General features: G+C 48.0%; 1 protein-coding gene across 1 annotated transcript in view; it reads right to left on the reverse strand.

Annotated features, from left to right (window-relative positions):
- fbn3 (fibrillin 3) overlaps window positions 1-25,418 on the reverse strand; it is a 57,199-nt gene that overhangs the window by 25,343 nt on the left and 6,438 nt on the right. Inside the window, exons 2-8 of the mRNA XM_076022815.1 lie at window positions 24,861-24,943; window positions 24,644-24,745; window positions 18,477-18,572; window positions 17,907-18,002; window positions 10,653-10,850; window positions 7,561-7,686; window positions 3,122-3,247 (exon numbers count right to left, since the gene is read on the reverse strand). Of these exons, the coding sequence (XP_075878930.1) occupies window positions 3,122-3,247; window positions 7,561-7,686; window positions 10,653-10,850; window positions 17,907-18,002; window positions 18,477-18,572; window positions 24,644-24,745; window positions 24,861-24,943 (827 nt within the window). The remainder of the gene's footprint in view (window positions 1-3,121; window positions 3,248-7,560; window positions 7,687-10,652; window positions 10,851-17,906; window positions 18,003-18,476; window positions 18,573-24,643; window positions 24,746-24,860; window positions 24,944-25,418) is intronic.

The following is a 25,418-nucleotide window of genomic DNA, read 5'->3' on the forward strand; positions in this document are numbered from 1 at the left end:
TGAAGGGCCTCTGAAAAAGGAGGGGGGTCTTATTTGTTACAGTCTTCCAGGTCAGGGTCGAACGGGGCAGGGGAGACAGGGGGCGGGTTGGGGGGGGCGAGGTTGAGAGTGCATGTGTGAGGAGTAAACGGAGGACAAAAGAGCGGGAGCTGCAAGACGTACAGGGCGAGGGAGCAACGAAAGACCGAGGCTGTTTCATCGCACAGAGGCGTTTTGATACGTAAGAAAAGAAGTTCACGTGTGTAAGGAGGTATAAAAAGAAGAAAAAGAGGGAGATAAAGTGTGTGTGTGTGTGTGTGTGTGTGTGTGTGTGTGTGTGTGGGCACAAGTCAATTAACTCACTAATGAGCCAGCAGTCTGGAATTAATCAGTTCCATGTGGAGCAATTCTTGCCAATTAGACAGAGCAATGAGGGAGTGAGCTGTGTCCTGCAGCACACCGTGCAGCGCGGCACAGTACAGTACACACACATATTTACACATCGTTAAACGCAGGGAAACCACTTACACATATCAACAGACCGGTGAAAAAAAAAGAAATGCATAAATAAATATCCAGGCGCTCATAAATGCACACAGATCCCACAGAGCACTGACTTAAATACACCCACAAGGGTTGGGAGGGAGGGGGAGGCCGGCTGAAGGGGTGAGGGTGAGGGTGTGTGTGTGTGTGTGTGTGTGTGTGTGTGTGTGTGGAGTGGGGGGGGTGCTGATGAGGACGGCGATGACTTAAACTGGATCCAGACCGCGGTTAGCTCGCTAGCAGCGTTCCGCTACGCGGGCATATGCTTTCATTTTGCGGGCTGTTTTTACAGACTGGCTGGCTGACTGGCTGGCTGGCTGAGTGAGTGGACGGGCCGTCTTCACTCCTGGCTCCCGCCGTGTGAACCAGCTTTAGCGCTCCGATTGTTGTCACCCACTGCAGCAGCTCCCGCTGAACCTCCCTCTTCCAGTCCGAGGTGCAGTTCGCACGGAAGTCAAGCCAAAGGGCCGCTCGGATCGACCGAGTCAACCATTCACATACTTCCACCTAAGTGGAAGTATTTTATGAAAAGCAATAAAGTTTTTTTTTGAATCCTTACGTCTTCTCCACCTTCTGCGCTTTTACAGCAGATTGAAATTGCGCAGTAGAAGATAATAAATATAACACACAAAGCATGAGCCACCTTATCTAGGACCCGCTGGTTAGCTAACTAGCGGCCTCATGGCACTTCAGACTTGTGCTAATACGGTGCTAATACAGTGTTAAGTGAGGGCAGGAAACTGCAGAAAAATGTCTCCTGGCCTGGCTTGGTCTGGCCTGGTTCTGATGTTGAATCGGGATATATGGAGGTTGTGTCTGCCACCTGTTTTTCTTTCCCTTTTCTTTTCATAAGAGCGACTAGCGGGTGTATCTAAAGGAAGCAGGGTGCAGGATCCAGATGTCCAGAGGCAGGGGCATGAACAGTTCAAGCGGAAGCAGAGTGATAGATAGAGAGGAGAAGAGTTTGTGAGCACTTTAGATTGGAAGTGGAGAAAAGTAAAAGTAATAGAAGTGGGATGTGGGGTGGAGGGGTGGTGGTTGGGTTGGTGAAAGAGACAATCAGAGTGGAGATCAAACCAGGCGCAGCTGTGGCGTAAATGCAGCATAACTGTGATGTACAGCAAATAGGTGTGAATATGTGGATGAGACAAAGACAGAAGATGGAGAAAGTCGGCCGTCCCGTTCAGGGTAAAGAAGGCAGGAAATGCGAGGAAACCGGGCAGACGGATGGAGAGGGTTTGTTGAGTTGGGGTGAGCACAGTGTCAGTGCGTGAGCCACGGTACTACACACAGACACACACAAGAAAGCACATCAGGGCGCACTTAAAATCATCCTGATCAACGTCCCCTCTGCCCTGCAGTTATCCTGTTTGTTTTGGAAAAAGCTGTCCTCTTTCTCCTCCTCCTCCTCCCATATGTTGACTATTGCTGAGCCTGCTCTGCACATGACAGCATTCCAGCCTCCCTACACATACAAGCCGGGTCGCTCTTGATAGATTCAATTAAGCGCTTCACCCTGCAGGGTTCATTTTACAAGTTTGGACGGGACGAGGAAAGGAAAGACCAGCCAAGACTTCCAGCCTCAGCGTGATCCATCTGCTTCAAGCTCTTATGGATAATTGTAAACAACCCCCCCGGTGCCACAGTCGGCCGGCTCTCACTGAACACACAGGCATTTCAAGCTGCAGATGAAATTAAATGCAGAAGAATCAAATAGTGTTTGTAACAGTCGGGAATAAGCCCCACTTTGCTGAGTTTTTGCATTTTCTCTGGTTAATGCGCATTGGAATGAAGCTAAACAATCCATCACATGAACTAAATAGCCCCTACCTGTGAGATCGCACCCTCGCACCCACCCGTTCTCACGCTGCATGCACATGCGGGCACATGTGAGACCTCTGACTGGCTGTTTCCCCTCAGTAATTTCAACTCTATTTCCTCTCAAACATATTTTTTTTCTTTTTTTTTTCCCAAAGGGGAAAACAGAGGAGCTCGTTATTTCTCACAGATGACAAGGGCAGGGGCTGCACGAAAATGAGAAAATAACTTCATGAGCGCGGATAAAATTCACAATAAAAAAGGAAAAAAAAATTGGCACTGATGGTGAAACATGGATTTTCAATTACAGATGTTGCCACAGGAGTCTGGGCTAAGAGCTGAGGGCCTTTTTCTTTTTTTCTATGTATTTTCAACAGGCAAACCCTGAGCTGTCCTATTCGTAAGTCTAGCAAAAAAGACACCTGGTTGTGTTTCTCTATACTTGTAGGCGCAGACACCTGGTAAAATTCCATGGGAGGTGTCGTCCGTCGAAGTTGGTGTCAAAGTCGCTAACACAGCAGCTAGAAACGTCGTCAAGGACAAAGAGGGTGTGTGAGTGTGTCGGCTGGCACATGGTGACCACAGGTCTGGAGGCCAGCTTGTCTCATCAGAGCTCCACTCACAGGAAGCTTGGAGGGGGGAAGGTGAGCTGTGGGGGGTGGGACCAGCCAGATGTGGGGGGCCTTTTTTTTCTCCTAAGCCGAGGGTGCAGGAAGTGTCCAAAGGAAAAGAAATGAAGCAAATGGACCGCTGTCAGTGTGTGTTTGTGTGTGAAACTCACCGATGCATCTGGAGCCATCGGTGCTGGAGATGAAGCCTCGTGGACAGGTGCACACGTAGCTGCCGGCCGTGTTGGTGCACTCCCCGCCGTCGCACACGCCAGAGATGGTGCTGCACTCGTCGATATCTGGAGTGAAAACAAACACGGAATGAAATTAAAGCAGCAGTTCATTCAAGACGTGGCAGGATACGGCTGCCGATGAGAAGGCCGACAAAGCCGCCTCGACTCAGTCGCGCTTTTCAGCACTCGTATTTTGCGTCACCGCGCCACTTTGAAGCCCGGTATGCAATCATGTCACAGCGATTACGCTCTCTGGTTTATGGCTCTTGAGGAACAGGCGGCTTCTCCCAGAGGAACGGGCCAGGCGAAGCGAACGGAGCGGCTGCCGTCTGGCAAACTTGGAATGACTTCACCCTTGGTGTCTGTGTGAGCGTGTGTGTGTGTGTGTGCGTGTGTGCACGCTCTGCTGAAACTCTGGCCTGTCAGACGTGTAAACGACAGGAAACACAGCACTGTGTAAACTGTGAAACGCGGTACAAGAAGGAGCACAAACAACCGTGTCATTCATCAGAGGCCTTTTTCTGCCTCGCTGTCGACTGAGTGGGAGAACGTTTTTTTCACGGGGATTTGTAATTCGAATACTCCGCAGTTGTAGTTTCAGACGCTTGTCTAATTTCTAGTCATCAAGATGCTCCTTCCCCACAACAAGACAGCTTTCCTCCAACCTCCAGTTCAAAGCCTTTCTAGATCGTCAGAAATTTTCCATCAATTCCATAACCGGTTGACTTTGTCGGGACAAAAGCGCAAAGCGACTCTTGCAAGCTGTTCCACAAGAAGACAAAGAAGAAAAGGAAGAGGCGGAGCTGAGCCTGGCTGGTGCCAAACCGATAAGTTTGGATCATTTTGATCAGAACATTCATTTTCACTTTAAAAGAGGAACAAAGGGCAGAAGTGTAATCTTATCTCTGAGAACAATGTGTTTTTCTCTTTAGCCCAGAAATAGTTTTCCTTTGGCAGGACTTTAGTTAAACCCTGGCTGTGGCCAGGAGGAGGTGACATGTGGCTGATCTCCAGTGTTTGGTCCATCCACTAACTCAGCTTTGCCCCCCCCCCCCCCCCTTTTCCGTGCTTTCTCTACCACACGGCGACACAAGGCGAATTCAAAGGATTTTGGGTGCAAGGCGAGAGACGACAATAAGCCTGCGTAAGAGTGAAAACGCAATTACGCGCAAAAATAAAAGGAACATAAAAATGTACCGTCGGTGCCAAAATCATGTCCAAGCCCTCCCGAACGTTTGCTTGGTTTTATGTGCATGTAATAGCTAAATTGGCGTAAAATCTAGGACGCGACAGCCAAATAAAGAAAAAGAAATGGTCCGAGTTATCCCCCAGAAATCCCCCCCGAGTTAATCCCAGCGAGATGACCTCACTCTGAAGAGTGCAGTGACGTCTGAGCCCCGGCTGACTGAGCTCCTTGGCAGGCAGGGCCCGTCTTGGCACGGTGACCCGCTCCAGTGGTACCGAGCTGAGCTGAGCTGAGCTGAGGGAGGGTGGGGGGTGGGGGTGGGGGTTGGGGTGGGCTTCCAGGAGGTGCTGGGTCTTTATAACGTGTCACACTTATTTATGCATAAACCAAATCGCCACCCCGGCCTCGGAACAGAATTAGAGCGTTAAGTGGTGCGTGCACGTGCGTTTGGGGCGCGGGGCGGGGGTCGTGTGTGCGTGTGTGTGTGTGTGTTGCGGGGCGGCTGGCGTGGGAAACTAAGAGGCCGTTCTTCCCCTGCTGACTCGTGTCTGACGCCGGTGGCAGGAGGCCGAGGTGAGGTTGTAAAAGAGCAGCTAAATAAACCCTGCGTCAGCGCGCCACACGTTGCACCTCCAGACAGACCTGGAAGGGCCGGTGGAGCGCATGTGCATGGAAATGTGCACCACCAGAGTCAATGTGAAGCCCTTGAGGCAAATCTGTGCGTACACTCGGCAAAACTGGGCGTTTTTTTTTATTAATTTTTTTTTATTTCTGGTTTTAGCTGACAAACGAGGGACGCGCGAGTGAGAATGGAAGCGGCCACGGGTGAGGTCTGTGTATATAATGAGAAAGTCCCCGAGGATGCTTGCGCTCCTTTGTTCGGCGCTAACAGCTGTTTTTTTTATGCCAGAGAGCTGTATTTACGGAGGGGGGAAATGGAAGGAGAGGCAGAAAAAAGGCAGAAAGGGGAGGAGCTGCTGGGGCAGAACAGAGGCTGCTAAGAACAGCCCGAGCTGCGAGTGTGGCTCGGAACCAGGTGCCTCAGGGAGAGTCCCAGACCGAGGCCTCACTCATATTTTTTTTTTTTCCTCGGCCAGGTCTCAGCGAGGTTATTTGTGAATTACTAAGAGGTGTGATTAAATGAGAGCGGCTTCCCCCAGCAGACCGGAGCTCCCAGCGTTTTGTCCGATTTCACCAAAACACACGTTTCCTGCCGAGGCTCGGCACAATCGCTCCACTGTTTTCGGCCGTGCAAAATCCTTTTTCCTCTCACGCGGCGCAGACTGGCTGGCTGGCTGACTGACTGGCCCGACTGGGGAAGATTGCAAATAAATAAATAAATAACGGCAGGAAGAATTAAGACCTCCAGCTTCAGCTAAAAAAAAAAGTAAAAAAAAAAAAAAAATCCGGAAAGATGACGATGCTATTTGACAATCTCGTAAATGATCCGGAGGATGCGCTTCAACGACGGTTTATCACATGGCCAAATATTGATGCGTCTGCCATGTGTGGTCCCGCTGGGCGCCTCCACTGCGGCGCGAGGCAACAAACAGCGGCAGCTGCGCAAGCAGGGCAGCTAAAAAACACGCTGGTGCTCCGGTTGTTATCCAAGCAAGTGTGTCACCTCGGCGAGAGCTGAGATGAAGGGGAGGTTGGTCTGACTGATAGTTTAGATTAAATGTTGGAATTTTGATTGTGTGAGATTGAATATTAATAGTGGTGTGTTTTCCACCATCATTAGGGAGTCGAGTTTAGACTAGAAATGTAGTAATGCAGCCGATCATGTTATTCACCAGTGGCTTTACCGCTGCTTTAATGCCTGATCAGAGCACCGCATCTCTCCAGAATGATCACTGACTAGGTCGGAAATGTGACAACAGGTGACGTGGTGGAAAGGTCCACACTGAGAGTGTGTGCGCGCGGAACGACTTGTCCTCAACCAGCTGTAATTTCCCATCCGACCCCTCCCTCCTGCCTTGCAGCCCCCTTCCGTCTGTGAATCAGGACCCAGCGGTGGCCTTCACTCCAAAACCACAGCTGAGACTAAAACTCTAGTTATCCCCTTCCCTGCTTTACTCACCGCAACACAAGTTTCCCATTGGTGTGTTATGATACCTGAATGACGGGAGGAGGTTCTAGTTTGTTTCGTTTGGCAGAAATGAGCCTTTTTTAACGTTCTTCCTGTGTCTGTTGCAGCTTTCAGACCAGCCGCAACGGACTCGATAAGCTGAACAGCAGCCTTCGACTGCGGTCATGTTCTCTTAACTGGACCGTCGTAGTTGCGGAGTCGTAGAGCTCCCAGTAATCCTCCCTAAAGACCAAAGACACACAGAGGCAAAAACCCCAGGCTGGCCGAGCGGCACAATGTTTAAATGTCGGCCAGTGGACACGGTGCGAGTGTGAAAAGTGTGAGCGTGTCGTCACTTCGAAGAGATTTGTCGACTGATCCAAAGTGAGCACGAAGTGCGCGTCTGGCCGCCGTGCCGTCGGGCCAACAAAATCATATTTGGAGGTCAACTTTCTTCCTCTTAGCAGCCGGCGCTCACACACAGAGCGGCTCTTAGTCTCCACCTCAGACAGCTTGTTATTTTTATGTTTTCACCTGTAATTTTTGGATCAGACTAGAAGAAGGAAGTGGGACTCTCTCCTTGCTTACCTCGACAGTCTGCGCCTTTCATTATGTTTATTATGACATGCACAAACACACACACTATGATGGATGATCTACTTTTTTTATGCTGTTCCATCTCCCACAGTTGGACTTATTTTGGTGTCCTACTTCCAACAATAAACAAGGTTTGTTTGGTTAAAAACTCCCCTCCCCATACTGCCTTGAAACAGCCTACTCCTTTCAATTGGCTAGCCACTAACTGCTAACGCTAGTTGGCAGGGAAGATGGCTACTTGCTCTCAGGATCTCAGGGTGAAAGGTCAGCGACCTATCCCCCAGTTTTGTTTTGTTTTTTTGTTTGCTATCAAACCGGATCATCTCAGTGCAGGAACACGGAAAAAGCCAACCCATCTAGAATTGAACAAGTTGTAATTTTTTTTGCCAGTAACACAAAAGGACACGTTAAAGATCTGAAAAAGTTAGCTTTTCAAGGCAGGAGCTCTAATCCAACCCTCTCCTTGGTAAACCACTGTTATGAAGTAGGGATTGTTGCTTTATTCCCTCTGAAACTTCTCGCACTCACCTTCACACTTGTGGCTGGTGTCGCTCTGCCGGTGGCCAGCGGGACATTTGCACTCGTAGGATCCCACAGTGTTGATGCAGTTGCCTCCAGCACAGAGACCTGGCACTGCCTGGCACTCGTCCACATCTGAGAGAGAGACGGAGAGCACGCCAAAACAGTTGAGTCTACCGATCGACGGTTCAAACAACACACACACACACACATACACACACACAAGACTCTGAGTGTGTTTATTCCGGTAAAAAGTTGAATGCTTCAACAATCATCTTTGTTATTTTTTTTCTAGGTCTCTTCTGTGAAATGAATTGCGTAAAAGGAGAAAAATGTTGCTTGGCACCAGTTATGATTCCTCAGTTCCAGAAAGACCCACTGCAGCTTTCACTTGAACAGGAAATAGCTTTTTAAATGTACATTTACCCCCCCTGTTCAAAGTGAGTCACTTTTACCAGTATTGGGAAGTCATCGGTGGGCGGGTTCCAGTAAGAAAGTCACCTAGGCGCCAGTCACTAAGCTGGGTTGGGTCTTGTAAATGTGCAACCACATCAGCTTAGAAATGGCCAAATGAACAAATGTGCAGTTGAAAGATGCCTGGTTTTAATCATCTGAATACATTCGATCTCGGCTTCCTTTGATGAAAAGCCTGAACAAACCCGTCTTGTGTGTCTATAGAGCTGTCTCTGCCAAGAAGCTGAGTGAGTGAGTGAGCGAGTGAGTGAGCGAGTGAGCGAGTGAGTGGGTGAGTGGGTGAGTGAGAGCATGAAGAGCAGCCAACATCTTGATGAGGGGCCTGGGGTTAGGCAATATTTGGCTTTTCTTTCTTTCTTTCTTTCTTTTTTTACATTTGGATCCTAAGTCAGGTGCGCTTCGGTCGCACTGCCAGCAAAACGTCGCTCTGAGCTCTCCAGCAATTAGTTAGGAGGGGAGGAGAAACGTCAAAGACGGAGATTACAAGAGAGGAGAAAAGCACAGACAGATGGAGGGAAGGGGTGGGGGGGCGAGGAGAGGAAGTAGGTTAGTCACACACAGATAAGTGGTTGTCTCATCCAGAACACATGCAACCTGCGAGGCAGCCACAAAGGAAAAGGAGATGTCTGGAGCTAAATAAAAACCAGTTACTCCTTTAAGATAACACAGACTCTGATAAATGACTGGGTGGCTTTTACTACTCCTCTCGTGGGGGGCAACCGGTGGGCATGTTTCATCAGGTGTGTTTGTATTTGCTTGGCTTGTGCACATCAAAAAAAATAGTTTACAGATTTCTTGGCAGCTGGCAACAAACCCTTCACCTTCATACGACTTCCACCGTTTCAAGTTTTGCCACTGGGGATAAAGCGAGGTTTGGAATTATAAAGAGGATGAAATGTAGAGAGTCTTAGGGGCTTTACATTACCAAGAAATTCCAAAGTGCATGCAGTACACTTAGGAAGCGTAGCAAGGAGTATGTTGGCTAGCTAGGGGATATTAACATTGGCGGGCTAGCAGTGTTAACACTTCCGACAAACTATCTGACAAACAGTGTTTGTGCACTTAAGGCTAAAACGTGTCTCACTCGTCAGGTTCTGAAGAGGAAGAAGAGTTGGAGGAAGTTTGTGAGTGGGTTCTGACAAGATCACCAACGTGCCATTTACTGCGACACTCACTTCATTCCACACTCAAGCCGTTTTCAGCATCCAAATAGTGGCTGCATTATCGCACATACTAGGTGCTCTACTGGGAGCCCACTTATTATAGCTTCAATATTAGATTTCCTAGCAAAAAAAATATATATATGTGGGCCTCAGTAACTCATCCAAAAGCCGCTGATGAAAAGCCTAACGTGACTTTGGGTCGGCCTACATCTCGATCCGCCGGTGCCTTAGCTAAAGCCGTGAGAATCAGAGCCTCGCATAGTTTCATGGCAATACTGAGACCTGAAATGATCTGCATAAACACATCTGGTCCACTCCACCCAAAACTCCCTCCAACAATTGGAGTCCCACACAAAGATGGGCCCGCTCCTGGCAACAATAAATAACTATGTGACTGTATACAACAATGCAAATAGCCCTGTGCCAGATGGCTAAACAGACGCAAAGCTCACTGGTTTCAGTGAATCTGTTTATTGTCTAAAAACCCCTGGAATAATTTGGAGACGTGGGGCGAGACTCGTTGACATATATGAGGCAGTGGTGGAAAGATTTTGCGCTCTATTCCAGGTGCTGAGAGGATAAAAGGCAGAAAAATAATTCTCCATCTGTGGCATTTTCTTGGACCTCAAACATCACCTGGATGAAGCTGGGTGCATTTGAGCAAAGTTGGATTTCGGCAGCACGGAGCTCAGATGGCTGGTTTAACAAGCAACAGGACCTTCACATGTGTCATTTATTGACCTATATTATATTAAGGCTATTTCCTTGTAGCTTTGCCTGATCAGGTCACGGGTTCGAAGAGAAGCATGCAAGGTTTGTCTGCACTGCCTTGAAGGGGTTTTAGGGAATCTTTCCCAAGAACGTTTAGCATGGCGTGACAGTTTCAGGTCTTATTTAACTTTAATCAATTGACTTGTGATCTCACTTACAAGCTTGATTTTCATACACCACCTGCTTGTTGATCTAGGGATTGCATTTTAGAACCATTGACAACAGTTGGAACCTTTTCTGATATAATTATGGATACTGTCATATTTGCCCTGAAAAACATTCAAAAGCTTCAGTTTTGGGAGCAGTGAATGTGCAAACAAACTCTTACGAACAGTTTACTCATCCACCCCTTCCATAGTCAAACAGATATCAGAAGTAAAATGTGGTTCACCTACAAGCAAAGGTCTCTGTCTGATTCAAGAGAACCAAATGCAGGAAGTAGACTATAACGCCGGGCATTGTGGGTAAACACAACCTAAACGCATGTGCAACTGTGTAGCTCATTGTCCTGCATTTATCAATAGACAAGTGAGGTTTCTGCTTCGTTGATTGTCTTTCCTTCTCATTCAGTAACTCCTGTCACAGCGCCACCACAGGCGAGGAGTGGAATACACTCTTCAAAAAGTTTACTTTGTTTTCCAGATTATGAAATTATCATTCAAAAACATCACTGTGTGTGCGCTCCAATCAGACCTTGGCACGCTCCAGTGCGAATGTTGGGGATGAATCCTCTCCTGCAGGGGTGTGGCTGGGCGGGGCACTGCTCACAGGGGTGGCCCCACGCCCTACCAATGGTAGCGCAGCACAGAGTTTTGGTGCAGATGATTCCGCTGAGCTGGCCCTGGCACATCTGGTTGTTGACCTGGGTGAAGCATGGCCCAGTCCTGTAGTCTGTGGGGGCACAGAGGCAAGAACACCACGTTAGTGACTGGATTCACATTAAGTTAAGCATCGATTAAACTATGGCGTGCCCATTTATTATTTTCTCCCACACAAGTCAAAGTAAAGCCAAGAAAGTATGAAAAATGACAAAACACACAGCTGAAAGGCATGTTCCTAGTTAAATGGAGCAAACTGGGTGATCTTTCACAGTTCCTCTCGAGTTCCCTCAAACATCAGCTCAAGGCTTAGATGTGGCAACCAGCTGGCAAAACATGAGAGGAGACGATTTTATACGCATGACTCAACGGACCTTTAAACACATCTTCAACGTTTCAAGTGTTTAGTCTTCCGATCAGTAATCAACTCACAAAGGATGAGCGTTTACAAGTAGCAGGTTTTCACACTGGCCTTCGTAGCTGGTAGCGATGTAATGCATCAAAACAGGATGTGCAATGTTTGAGATTTAGCGCTCTCGTTTTAAACTGGAAAACACATCCACACCGTGTGATTCAGCAGAAGCGTGGCGACAGCGCTGGAATGACTGCTATGGTTTTTTTGGTCTGTTAGGAGGTAATTCCAAAGACCGCACGCATTCCCACAAGATCTCAAGTCTGATAATGGTGGCGCCTGTTCCCTGCTCAACCACCTAATGACGCTCGTGAGAATCACCTCATGACATCACAGCCGGTACAACATTTTCAGGCTGGTGTACGTTTTCTCGGTGACAATGCGCTCTTGTGCAGCTTTTGTGTAACACCTTCACAAAGTGTCCATTGCGAGTGAGGAATGCAAAAATGCAACATGAAGCCACAGTCACATGTAATGAATTTGAGTTTGGGGTGGAACTAAACCACAGAGGATGATTAAAAATGGTAATTTTGCAAAAAAAATAAAATAATCAAATTTAAAAAAAAACTAACGAGCCAAATGTCCTCAAAAATTCCGTCCCCTTCGTGTTCCGCTGATGTTTGTTGTTTATTATAATCTTGTTAGCTGTGCTTCACTAATCCGGCACAGTGACCTCATGCGCAAAACATTTCAATACAGTGTTCATCTCTTCAATCACATCAAGCCTAATGATGGCTTCCTTTGTGGAAGAAACCCAGATTTGGTCCTCTAAAGCGGCGCCAAACTTAATAAAGCATTCATTTAACAAAACAGAAAAAAAAAAGAGAGTTGGTTTTTGGATCGTAGCAGCGGACATGAAAGACGATCTTCATGGTTGGTTAGCCAAGGCTGCCGGTCGAGTTTTGGAAAGAAGGAGGCAACTTGTCCAGCTGAAGGACGGGGTGATATGGAAAGATCAGAATCAGCGTTGGTGTACGTGGAGGGAGTCCCTCTGTACTTATTGGTTCCGTGTGCTACATGAAAGAGGCTCCACAGAGAACAGGGCAAAGAGCAGGGACAAGGAGGGAGGGGAAAATACTGAGGAGAATAAAGTAGGTCACGCGGAGCCTGCAGAGAGCAGGTCAGGGCTCCTGCCAGCACTCCGTCTTGTCCATCTGTCTTCATTTTTCTTTGCCTAATTTTGGGACTGAGCACCGTCTGCCAATCTCACAATATGTGGCTGGAAGACGGAGCCAGAGGTGACTGATACGCCATGGGCTTTCATTCCTTTTTTTTTATTTTCTGTCTGCACAAAAACATCCAAGCCATGGCACTTACTGCTCACACTGACGCAGGCTTGTTGGATTCTCGAAGTTTAGGGTTTGAAAGAGTAAGAATCCTCTTGAAACAAACCATACCCTCTGTGTTATTATCATTTTTACATTGAGACCTTGATTTATTGTAGATTTCAACTCAGATATCCATCGTGCCAATTGAGAGCGTTTCAAAATTATGGTTTCCAACATTTCAGGGCCCAAAGACAGAGTTTATAAAATGAAGGGGAGTCTGAGATGACTGGTGGAACATTCAAAACCAGTTTAAAACATCTTAGGCGCATGAGTGAAGCTTCTGTAAGGTTCCTATGCAGAAGAAAAAAGGTGGGAAGTGGCTCCTGGCCTGGAAATCCATGAAAGAGAGCAGGAAAAGTATTTCAAGTTGTAAATCATGGCAGGGCTAAACCATTTCTGTCTCATGTAGTCATTTATCTTTTACACACACCCTTGGGGAAGGAACGCACAGCCTCTGTCTTCAGTTAAAAAGAAGTGAAAAAGAAAGAGTGGAAAAAAAGCTGAAGGTGAAGGGACATCATCCTGACTCAGCCCTGCGGACGACATCCGGAAGTAATTCTGCCTAATTCCTGTTTAAATGACTCAATGGATCAAAAGCATTCAGAACCTTCTCTCCTTTTCAGCCCGTCTCCAACATATCTGGTTTCATTCACAACCTCAGCGCCTACAATCAGTGTAAGGACGTAGAGAGCAAAAGCTTCAATACACCACACGCCCATTTTATGCGTGCTGGTTTTCAGGTTTTGGTCAGCCGTGTGGTTCTCAGATGGATTTGTAACCTTGATCCCGGATCAGTGCATCTCAAGTAGTCGCACAAATCACATAAAGCCACATTAACAAGACCTGGCAGCTCACACATTATGGCCACTTTGAGGCCAAATAAGCACAAAAGAATTTTTTTGGTGCATTTCACTTTTTTTCTCTGCGATGAATGTTGGATTAAATGAAGACCGAATACTGTAAAGGCTAAGGGTGAGAAAATATTTAATCCTGTCTGGAACTCGGAGCTGTCTGGGAAGTTATTTTCCCATCAGTCCTTTCCAGCTGTGGGATCGTGTAGTTGTGGAAGGACGTTGACCTGGAGGCAATAAGGGAACTACAGGGGAAAGAGGAACGGCCAAAAAAAGAGAGAAAAAAAAAAAAGCAGAAATATCGCATTTCAGATTCATTTATAACTGCTGAGGTATTTATGGGGGGAGTAGAGGGAGGTCTGGGGGAGATAAGACCCCTGGAATGAGTTGATGATCAAGTGGAAGTGAAGCAATCGTTTTCTTAGGAGTTTTTTTTTTTTGCATACTTTCCTTTGACGAGAGGTCAAAAGTCAATTGAATAAAGAGAAGAAATATGCCTGCTTGAATCAGTTTGTGCGTGTGTATGTGTGTGCACGTGTGAGTGTTTTCAAACTGCACTTCCTCTCTAGACTTTGTACAGCTGGAAAGCTGGCAACAAGACCTAATGTCATGTCACTTACCTGTTACCTGTTAAGAAAGCCTCTGTGTGTGTGCGGCTCGTTTGTGTGTGCGTGTGCGTGAGAGAGCGAGAGAGAAAGAGAGAGAGAAAGAGAGAGAGAGATCAAGCACGTCTGGCGTTTCTTGTGGAATTTGCATTCGGTTGTTTGTGGTCTTTTCGCTGATGTCAATACAAATAAACAACTCAAATGTGTAGGCCGGTTTGTTTGTATGCCCTTTGTGTGTGTGTGTGTGTGTGTGTCCATTATGAACAATTACAACAGTCTCTGTTGCTCTTATCAAGGAGCTTGAAATCACCCTCTTCCTCTCTCCTCAGTCATCCATCAATCGCTACGCTCCTTTCACTCCTTCCAAACCGAAGGCAGTCGCCCAAAACACCACAAAGTGTTTTACACGGCAGAAACGCACACACACAAGATAACCGCCGCTGTGGGAGAATGGCGGCGGCGGCGAGATAAGCCCTGCGACTTCGACCTGACGTGGAAGTAACTGCGCTTGAATCACGTGCAGGAAAGGAGGCATCGAACCGTAAGCGTTGCTTTGTTTTCGGCTGCTTCCACTGGTGCTGTGTCCGCAGCGGTGAAACTCAATCGCCACAGCTATTTTCATCCGCTTTGGGAAAACTTCCCATCACAATAGTGGACGGCGGTGGGAACAATAACGCAGACTACCATTGAAAGCGGCCAACGCCGCCAAGTCTGAAGCAGTCATCCAGGCTCCGTCAACAAATCCAGCTCAGGGGACGTGTTACTTATTTAGCAGCGGCAGACTCCGGAGTGCTTGCTTTGCTGCCATCGGGGTCGAATCGCTCCGTCTCGTCTCTTGAAGGCCAGATCAAAGTCGGGCCGAGCCTTCATCGGCGTCCTGTGAGACCGTGCAAATATTGACTCGAACCAAGCGAGAGCCACTGGCTTCATAACAGCCGGGAGGGCTGATGAGAATCATTCCCTCAACTTTCTTTGTTTACGGCTCGCATCAAAGCTCCCAAATAAGAACAGACAAAATTACGTCCTTGACAATGGGACATTAAACGCGATATTCTAATTGGAAGCATGCGGCGTCTGGAGGCGGAATGGCTTCAATAACGGCGGGTTGTCGCTTGAGAGGGCCCATTGTGCGCCTGCCAGAAGATGTGTCAGCCGGCGGGGAAGTCGCAGATGGGCTCCATGATGAGGCAACTACCAGCCGACCAGAGCTAAAAACCGCAATTGAGAATTGAAAAAGAAAAAGAAACGGTGTGACCCAGAGCAGCCGTGCTATCCGGCCGGTCTCTGGCCCCTCTTTTCCTCAGTCAACAGAGCATAAATAGCACGTCTTCTCACACTTCCCGCGCCCCTGAACGCCCCGTGACATCACTGTCTGTCTGCAGAATGGGGGGCTTTTGTGATTATTGTGGTATTTGTCCTGGAGCTGCTTTGGTAGTGACCGCTGGGACCGTCTGAATGAAGTCGTTTTGCAGACTCCCATCAGCACAACATCATCCTAATGAAGCTAATGAAGCCAGAGCGGTTCTGTAAATACACGCGTAGTGAAAGTTTCTGGAGGTATCGTGCATGAATACATGCCAAACCAATAGTTTCCAATTCATTCGAATGATTGTGTGAAAAATCCCAGTAACGCTGAGTTCTGACTTTTTGAGGCCAAAACCAATACGTGAAAAAAAAAAAAAAAAAAGTTCTGACCATTTGTCCCAATTACACGAGTTATCAGAAATTCAATCTCTGCGATACTTTTAGACCTTGTGTCAACAGCACCGCCTCTGAGATGTTTCGAGGCGAACCGGAGCAGTTTCACTTCATTTTCGAACTGACCTCTTGGCTCGCAATGTGGAAACACATCGTGTTTGTGGTACAATTTAATGCAATGGCTTTCATATTTGTCTATAATCCATTTTATTTTGGCGGTGTACAGAAAAGAAAATGAATCCTGGGCTGCCGGCTTCGAACCGAAACCCTGCGATGTGGTTAAAAAATGTCTCGCCGATCATTTTTAACAAGGCTTGTCTGTTTTGGCTGCAGCGGTCAGCGCCACAGCGGCTTGCGGGGAGGGTAAAAAAACCGGCGCCGCCGCTGCGGTAACACAAAGTTGTAACCGGCTGAAGGTTTAGTCTCTGCAGCGGCGAGCTGCACACCTGACGTCACACGTTAGCGCGTCCGCCGATGTTGATTTAAGCGCGACACTCCCAGGTTCACGTCGCAGCCACACATCCCCCGGGACAGCCCCCCGAAAAACGCAGCCCCCCCGTGAATCACTGGGGTTATTTGACGCATTAAATCCACCGTTTCCACTCCAAACTACCTGCAGGTCCCTGTTTTCATCGACGTCGACCGCTTGTGGTCTCGTCCGCCTGGCTTTGTGTGCACAGCTGGGGAGTCCGTTTCACTTTTCGGCCCCGTCCCTCCTGAAAAAGCAACACCCCCTCCCCCGCCTCCTCTGTCTACGCTATACTTGCTCTGTAATAGCACCACGTCCAAACTCCCTCCGCAAAGAAAGCCTGCACTGTCCTGTGACGGCGTAATGGTGCTGATGGGCTAATTTACTGCCATGTGTCTAAACGCTTCCAATAATGCACAGAGTTTTGGATTTTTACGAGGAATAAAGAACAAGCTGATGGCGAGAGGGAGGCTGTTAAAGTTATATAATGCAACGACACAGTAAAACACAGGCATGTTAACAAGCTGAAACGTCACAGTGACAAGGGGCAAGAATCCGGAATTTTAAAAAAATAGGAGTTAAGGGTTGATTACATTTTTAAAAGCACGTTTAAAGATGTACAGATGACATTCAATGTGCTGGAAAGTCACTTGGATTTACATGATAATTTGCTTGAAGTCAGAGGAGGGAGTCGCTCTAAGGAAAAATATATCATATATATTGTTTCATCTTTACAGGACAGTCTTTTGTCCTCCTGCCAATGGCTTCTCACCACACACATACCACGGGCTCCTGATCAAAGCTCCAGGGACGCACACCCACTGTCTGTCTGAGCAGAGACGATGAAGTCATCTATGTTTGCAAACCCCAGCTCTGGGTGAGCTGCGGAGTCGTGAACTGTCTGGACTGACAGGAAGTGATAGGGCCACAAAGCTGCAACAGAGCCTCTCTGGGTTTCATATATCTTCCGCAAGCGTGTGTGTTGGCGTGCATTGATAAAGACAAGGCTTAACACAGCCTCGCCCACCCACTTGGCTGGACAGTTTCCATCTCCCGGACGTTTGGGCTGCTTTAGTTCACATCCTCAAGTTGGGCAAAAGCCACTTTGGTCTCAGAGGGACGACAGGAACCAAATGTTTGTGTGGACTCTTTTTTTTACAGCTTTAAAACCATTTGTATGATTAATTGACTTGTACTATGTACATGGATGACTCATTTGGCTGAAGTGGGGATTCTTTACAACGTCTTATGTTGCTTTGTGGCACACTCAACATACCAGCATCAATGCTTCTTGCTAGGCTACGCGAAGCTGGTGTGCTCACAAGTCTCGGCATGTTTGAAATGGCAGAGGCATCAAGAGGACTTTGGAAGGAAAATAATGTTAGGAGGAGACAGCAGCCAAACAAGACACTGGACACGTGTGTTGTTGACAGAGGGTGCTGGGCAGGCGACTGAGGTTAAATCAGCCCCTACTTGGCCAGCTGGGGGCACTGTGCCAGTGCCAGGCCGTGTCTTTGTCACGTTACGAGTGAACAAATCACAAAAAAAAGATTTTTGAAAACTGAAGGAAAATTGCATAGTGTTAAATACAGCCGGTCAGGATGACATTCACTTTAATCCTCCTCCTCAGGTATATGTGGCTTCATAAAGAGTGACTGGTGACCGCCACCCCCATCAAATCTTAGTTTCAGCATTAAAAACTGGTGACTTTGCTGCGGGAAATCACACCAGACTGAATCAACACGGAACCGGCGGCGACCTCTCACCTCTCTCGCACTGCGGGCCAGTGAAACCGTAGACGCAGGCACATCTGTTGGGTCCGATGCAGCGTCCACCGTTCTGGCAGCCGCTCTCACACACCGCTGCAGGAGACGCAGGGGAGACAAGGGAGAGACGGGATGACACATGTGCACGTCCTCTCTCTCTCTCTCTCTCTCTCTCTCTCTCTCTCTCTCTCTCTCTCTCTCTCTCTCTCTCTCTCTATCTACTCCAATTAGCTTACATCACCAGCACGCTAACACATGGCTAGCGCTGTGCGCTCCGTATTGTGAGCATGTGTGAGGATTTTCATGGGTGACATCATGTCTTGGGCAAATGGCAGCCATTCCCTTCACTTCCAGGTTCGTTTTAAGCTTTGATCGCTCCAGAAGAGGGAAAGTGGAGAAACTTTTAAGTTGATGCTGCAGAAGTTGCCCTTTATTTACTACATATATGAGAGAAAACCAACACGCAGTGTGTCTGGAGTTAAGTTATAGCTAAACTATAGTTATTTTTTTTCTTGCTGAAAACAGGTAACCAATGGCAACGTCATGCAGAGGGCAGCGGCTCTCACTCACGTTGTCCACAGTGACCTCCTGTGTAGCCTTTGGGGCAGACGCACGAGTCCTCAGCGCAGCTACCGCCATTCATACACCTGACGTTACAGGACTGAACTGTCAAGAGAGGGAGACAGACACAGGTGGTAAACCAAACTGCAAACAACATACTTGGACACATATTTTATTTGAAGCAACAGACGGTAAAACACATAACACACCAAAAGAGAACCTCGCGATTCTGTGATCAAGCTGCCAGAAAGGCTCACCGAGGGACGATTTCCAGACACCAAAGACTTAAATAAAACGCCTCACTTTAAAACTCAAGAGGCTCCCTTCTTTTTTCTCACGCTTCTTTTGTTTTCATACAATGGTGATGTTGCTTTGACAGCTTTAGATGAATAGACAAGGCTCAAAAGTCCCTCCAGGCCAGAAAAAAAGAAAAAAAAACCCAAAGCTAATCAGGCAGACTGGGGATAAGGAGTAAGTCGAGCCAGCTGGGTGTTGCAGTCAGTCGGTCAGGAATTTGCTGAGAGGAGACGGGGACTGGATGAGTCGGTTAAAAAGAAAATCCAAACAGGATAGAGAAGGGGAAACATAAAGAGAGGAGGTTGTGGACTTGAAGAGAGGGTAAATAAACCAAGGGGTGCTATTCAAAACAGGCTTTAAGATGTGACACACTGGGAGAATTCCTGGGCATGTCAGTCTGACGGGCACTCGGAGAGTCAGGATCAGGGCTTGTTTTTGCACATGGAAAACTGCAGGAGCGGGGCAGCCAATCAGAGCTGGAAACTGAACCCCTCAGCCGGCAACCTTTTGATAAACCACATGACTAACACTCATTTCCTCCTCTCCCATATGCCATTTCTGTATCTCTCGGATTTTCGGGCCGGCAGAGCTGAGTGGAAAAGACACAGTTTCCCCGAAGACCGGCCCTCGTCTAATGAGGCTCTCTGTGAGTTTGCGCACGTGCCAACGGGAGGCGTTTTGGCCATTCCCCTAATCCTCCCACTTATTGTGACTGCACACAAACTCGCCGAATGCGACTTCTTTTGTGAATCACGGCGAAGGGATTACACAGCTTTTCCCTGTAATCGCCCCCGACCCCCCGCGCTAATGGGGGGCTGGACTTTGGTGACACGATGGAGGGACGCAGCACCATTCCCGGGCTGGGATCCCGTGTTTTCCCCGCACAGGTCTAACGTGCCGAGAACGTTAACAAAAGTTTCATTCACTTAATTTGGCCGAATCAATCCAGAGTGGGAGGTTGGGGGCGGGAGGGGGAATTCACACCAGCTTCCTGTCCAGCACTTGGCAGGAAAAGTGGACAAAATTTGGCAGTGATCACTTATAGTCTGGACCGGGAACGTGCAGATAAATTAAAACAAACAGTTTGGATCTCCGAGGCTGTCCAGCTTTATAGGTCAGTGTATTAGTGTGCCGTTTCTTTTTACCATCAAAAAGGCTGCACTTGGGAGACCACTCACGTGTACATTTTGGGAAATTTCGGGACGCGGGGTTCGCAGCTCGGGACTCTCCCCCGTTGCCAAATGTTGACGTCCCCCCTCGTGTGTTGCTGTAGCATGAATAATGGATGCAGTGAGTGACTGCTTTTCCCGGGAAAACGGTTCCAGCATGCACAGACTCCACTTGGGATTTCTCTCCCATTTTTCAACCCCCCCACTCCCCCTCCACCCCAAATCCCAGGAAACAAGTCCTTTTAAATAGGTCAAAAACATCGAGGAGAAGTCATGGGCTGTGTTTTAGTTTTTTTCTTCAATTTTTTCACCGTGAACTCTTCGCCCTCTGGGATGGAGATGGATGGGGCAGGTGCTGCGGAGGTGGAGGTGTGCGTGTTTTTTGCTTTGACAGGAACTTGATGGAAGGAGGACGCGGAGGAGGAGGGAAGGAAAGCAAGAAAACGATCATATTTAGGAGAAGGAGGAGGAGGAGGAGGAGATGATCTCACTGGTACCTCCACCCCCTTCCACTTCTCCCCATGGCACTTCATCCCCGTGCAGGTGGAGGAAGATTACTCGCCTCAATGACCCATGGCTGAATGGCTACACGTGCAGAGCAACAGGATGCTCGGGGGGTTGGGGTATGCGAGTGTTGTTCATGCGTGTGTGTGTGTGTGTGTGTGTGTGTGTGTGTGTGTGTGTGTGTGTGTGTGTGTGTGTGTGCGTGTGTGTGCGCATGTCGTCCAGACGTTGAGCTAAGAAGAAAGTGGGTGCAGATTTTCGCAGCATCACAATGTGCCTCTCTGTACTCTGGATGTGTCCCGTGTTAGACACACACATCTGGGTGTTTTTTACGAGAGTCTGCGCAACACAGGAAGTCCGAGCTTGTGTTGCCGAGTGGGTTTTCTTTTTTTTTGTATGAGTGTGTCTGTCTGTGTGTGTTTGGTGGAAAACTACGGAGCTTTATAGCTGTGTTGTCTCCCCATTTCCAAGCACCCCGGGGGACCGAGTCCGTTGGGTTTGAGCAGAGAGACAGGAAAACAGAGAGAGAGTTTGTCAAGACAATTTAACAATCCAATAATGAGTCGGGGAAAACACTCCACGAGCAGTTTGTTTGCTTTCATGCCTCGTCTAACAGGGCAGCACAACATGTTACGACCGACACACTTTACAGTGACGGGGTTCCAGTTTTTCCCAGGACTGACCAGTGATCCACAGCCAATAGAAGGCTGTCAGTCTGGAAACAGCTGTTTCTCAGCATTAAAGGGCGAACGCCTGTGGTAATGATGTTGTAATTATGGTAATGGGCAGACAGGGCCCTGTGCGGCCCTCTGTTCTGCGCAGCTGCTCGCAGAGCAAGACCTGAGTGCATGGCGTCCACGAGCTCGCATGTCGCAACTGCAGGTTATCCGTAAATGTGACTCATGTTTACGGTTAAGACGCTTTCCCGGCTTTGGAAGACTTTCCCTTTCTAAATCTGGAATGGTGCACATTTCTGACTTGTTGCCTGGCTGTTCGCAGGAAGACACAGTTTGAAAGCAAGTATCTTAAAAAAAGAAAGAATCATGGAGTAGAAGTCGGTTTTAATTAGGAAGCTTAAGAGTTTTTGGACGTCGCACGCACACACACTAAGTCAACACACGCTGGAGACGGCACTGCAGCATCCCGGGGCAACCTGAGGAGCTCCAACGTGTTCAGTAATGCTGGGAAGTTGACTGGCAAGTCGTAAAAAATGGTTCTGCGGTTGATATGACACCGTAGGAAGCAAAGCTCGGCACGTCCCTCCAGTTCCCCTCACTCCCACAGCGCTCTGAGCTCGAGCTGCTCCCATCTGGACGTCAGTTCAGGGCCCCAAGGGCCAACTGGGATCCATATTAAAGCCATTTATTCCTTCTTCCATACAGACGCTGAAAATCAACTCAGAACACCGGCCCAGGCGAGTTTATTGATGTTCTTTCACTGAAATATATTGATGTCGTTGCATTTGGACCCATCTAACCGACCATCCATCTATTGGCCATCGCACATATGGAAGCAATAATCAACGCAGTTGTGTTGACTCGTCTGAACTTCTCCAACGGTTGGACGTGAAACGTCAAGGTGCTCTAGCATGACATGACGAGCCACGGTGCAAGAACCAGACGGCGTAATATAGACGCAAGGAAACAAACCAGTGACTCCAACTGGATCTCGGAGGAGCGGCAATTTGTTCCCAACTGCGCTGAATTATCCCTGTCAGCTGGTGGCCCCTTTCCAAAAGCTCTCTTCAAAAGCACTCTGGGAGTTAACATGTCTTGCGGAGACAAAGTCGACAATGTGGAGCGCCCGCCTTCCCTCAGCGTGACCCAAAGTCACGGAGACGCATTAAGCCCGGTTCTCGGCTAACCGCTGCGTCAAAGGCGTCCACATCCAAGGAGTTAAGTGGGAGGCTTTGGGGAGATTCAAACATAACATACATCACTGCTTGGTGTGGAAATAAAATTTTGCTTCTTTGAAAATCAATTGCATTCCCAGGTAGAAACAAATCACCAGTTTTTGCCGTATGGGGAGAATCGCACTGAGGCAGTCGACAGCGTTTGCGGTTTTAGGAGTAGGATTGTCCGAGGCCATCGACCTGTTTGCACTCAGACTTTAATAAAATGGGTATTGTTTAAGATACAACACTCCAAGCAGGGCAACATTTATTTTTTGTCAACTAAACCTACTTTATAGATCCCATATTACACATCTTTCCCATTGTTCTGTTTCTTCACACCCTCTAAAGATGAATTACCGAATTACCTGTGTTTTGCCAATAACCTGCCAAAGGCATCATTTATTGCCCTTTGTGGCATCACAAAGACATGATTTTCTGAACGCCATCTTTTAGCTCACACTTTCTGAAAAGTGTAGCGAGAAAAAGAACTGAATCATGAACCAAGCACATTTCTTGGGAATTCATTAACAGCCAGTTCATTTAAAAGAAAATTGAGTTTGGCATAACGGGGTATCCAAAGTAAAATCTTTACTGTTGGAAACACATCCCCTGCACAGGACAGGACGCTGTTGACTCAGTTTGGATTACTGAAACTGTCGAAACCCATTCTGAGCGCCACAGTGATTGTTTCAGGACCGGCACCAAAGTCACCGCAGACTGAGGAAAGTGAGTCTGAGAGTATCGCACTCAATTAGTTGACCTTAACTTATCGCTTCACTTTCGACAGAGCTGGTCCCGGCAGCCCCGGAGGATCATGACTCGGCGGCTCTCGCCAATACACTGACTCTGCAGGAGATCTCTCATTGCATCGTGCCATAGAGGTCAGCCGCTGTTTTTTTTTTTTTTCCCAGTTTCCCAACCCTCTGCGCCCTCCCTTTACGGTTCATCCCTTTCTTCTGGCTGGAACAGATCCTGTTTTACACCTCGGGGTCACAGCCGATTGGTTCTTACTGACTGTGTCGAGTGTGGGGGGGGTGTGCGTATACATCCGAGTGCCTCGGCGCTCGCAGCTGTGCGGGTGAGATTGGGCCTCGGTGGAATGCGAGCGCGTGTTAAGATTTTGGCAGGGCCGAAGCATGACTGACGACCTGACTTTGGCTAGAACGACGATGCTGAACACATTCTACACCCCTGGATATGCATGTGGACACAGAGTTTGCGTGCTCCCAGAGTGCGGCTTAGCAGGAGCGCTCTCTGCACGATGGGCACACACCAACTTTTAGATTTTAATCCGGCACACACTGCACTAATCTCCCACAGACTAACTTGATTTCACACTCTGTGAGAGAGCAGCAACACACCTTGCTGCACTCCCAAGTCACACACACACACACACACACACACACACACACACACACACACATGCACGCACCCTGAACGCTCTGTAACTAAGCCAGTCAGACTGAGCTAGGGCGTCCAGACTCTGCTTTAATCCTGACAAACTCTCTGACCTGCAGGCTGCAGTCGGCCGACTCTATACACTACTATTACACTGGCTACAGCGCTGTTCTGGCTCCGGTAACACAAGGGTGGGACCTTTTCATTTGGAAAATAGCAGAGGAGTTGGACGAGAAGGAAATTAAACTGGCCTGCGAGACAGAGAATATGATTAAATCAGCTCAGTTTAAGCCAGCTCGCATGATCACACGGTTCAGTTAAGTCAGGCTTAAGCTTGTTCGAGAGAATAGCAGTTGTGCTTTTTCGTAGCCGCACTCAAGAACAATGGCTCAACACAGTCGCTGGACATGTTCTAAGAAGTGGTCATGCAATAAGAAATCAAAGAAAACGAATTGGCTCAAACTGTCTAGCCTTCAAACTTGGACCGGGGTCGACGGAATGCCTCTGTAATCTCTCTAATCCTACTGCTTGATTTGTATGCAATATGTTAGAAGAGTAGACTGCAAGCGATAGAGAGAGCCTAACTTATTTTCTGACCTCAAATGATCGCCATTTCTTAATCGGCCAAGCTAACGTGAATCACCGCTCCAATCGCACCTTGACAATGTGAATAGATTGAAGCAGCTATTACAACCAAATGTTGATACTTAGCCGATTAACTGTTATATTCACCACGATGATGATATGTTGGAACCAGGTGCTCAACTAGCAGCCAGTTAGCTAAGCACAAAGACCAAAAAGGAAAATGACCATATCCAAAGTATCAAAAAAAAGCAATGCATTGCTTGCCACACTTTACTTAATACGTTTGCTTTTTAAGGGGTGTAAAGACTGGATGTAAGTAGGTTACTGACTTCCTGCTCCTGATCCACAGCTGGGAGAGAGCTGACCGCTGGAACAGGTGCACATGTTGGGTCTGGAGCAGAAGCCATCGCCGCACGAATTCCTGCAAATTGCTGGAGGAAGACACGGCAGAGCAGGTCAAATCCAGTGTCCTCGGCCATAAATGGCGACTGGAGATGACACAGAGCCATCCCACGCATTCCACACACAGAAAAAAAAGTCACTTACGGACAATGCACTGGTTCCCTCCCGGCAGTGTCTTCCAGCCTGGACAGCAGTACGAGTGGAAGCGCGATCCACACACATTGGGCCTGCGGAGACAAGACGCACAGAGCAAACAAACTCATTAGTCACCCAGACCCCCCAAACATGTTTGAGTGCACCTCCCAAACAAATACACAAACTTACACGATGTTCTCAGCGCTGCCTGAGGCCTGCCTGGCCTCACGGTAAACACAACCAACTTTGATACAAGAATTTGTCTGATGATGGATGGTGGTATTCTCAAAGAGAGGGGAGGAGGAAGGAAATGCGGGGGGGCGGGCAACAACATGAGGAATCCCATTTTGTTTTTACTGAAGGCAGAATGTAAACTTGGAAGGACAGGATGTATAAAGTCCCATTTTCTCCAGAATCCCGAATCTTAGCTCCTCTGTCTTTTGGAAAACGTCCAAATATGCTGCGCTACTCAACCTCGCTGCCCTCCCCCCCCCGTGGGCCAGGCTCGGGTTCTGATTGGAGGAGAGCCTGCAGTGACCTTTGACCTGGCTGACAGATGTAGGAGTC

The sequence above is a fragment of the Nelusetta ayraudi genome, unplaced genomic scaffold (assembly GCF_046127955.1).
Source record: "Nelusetta ayraudi isolate G7.1 ecotype Tasmania unplaced genomic scaffold, CSIRO-AGI_Nayr_v1 ptg000013l, whole genome shotgun sequence".
Classification (NCBI taxonomy): domain Eukaryota; kingdom Metazoa; phylum Chordata; class Actinopteri; order Tetraodontiformes; family Monacanthidae; genus Nelusetta; species Nelusetta ayraudi.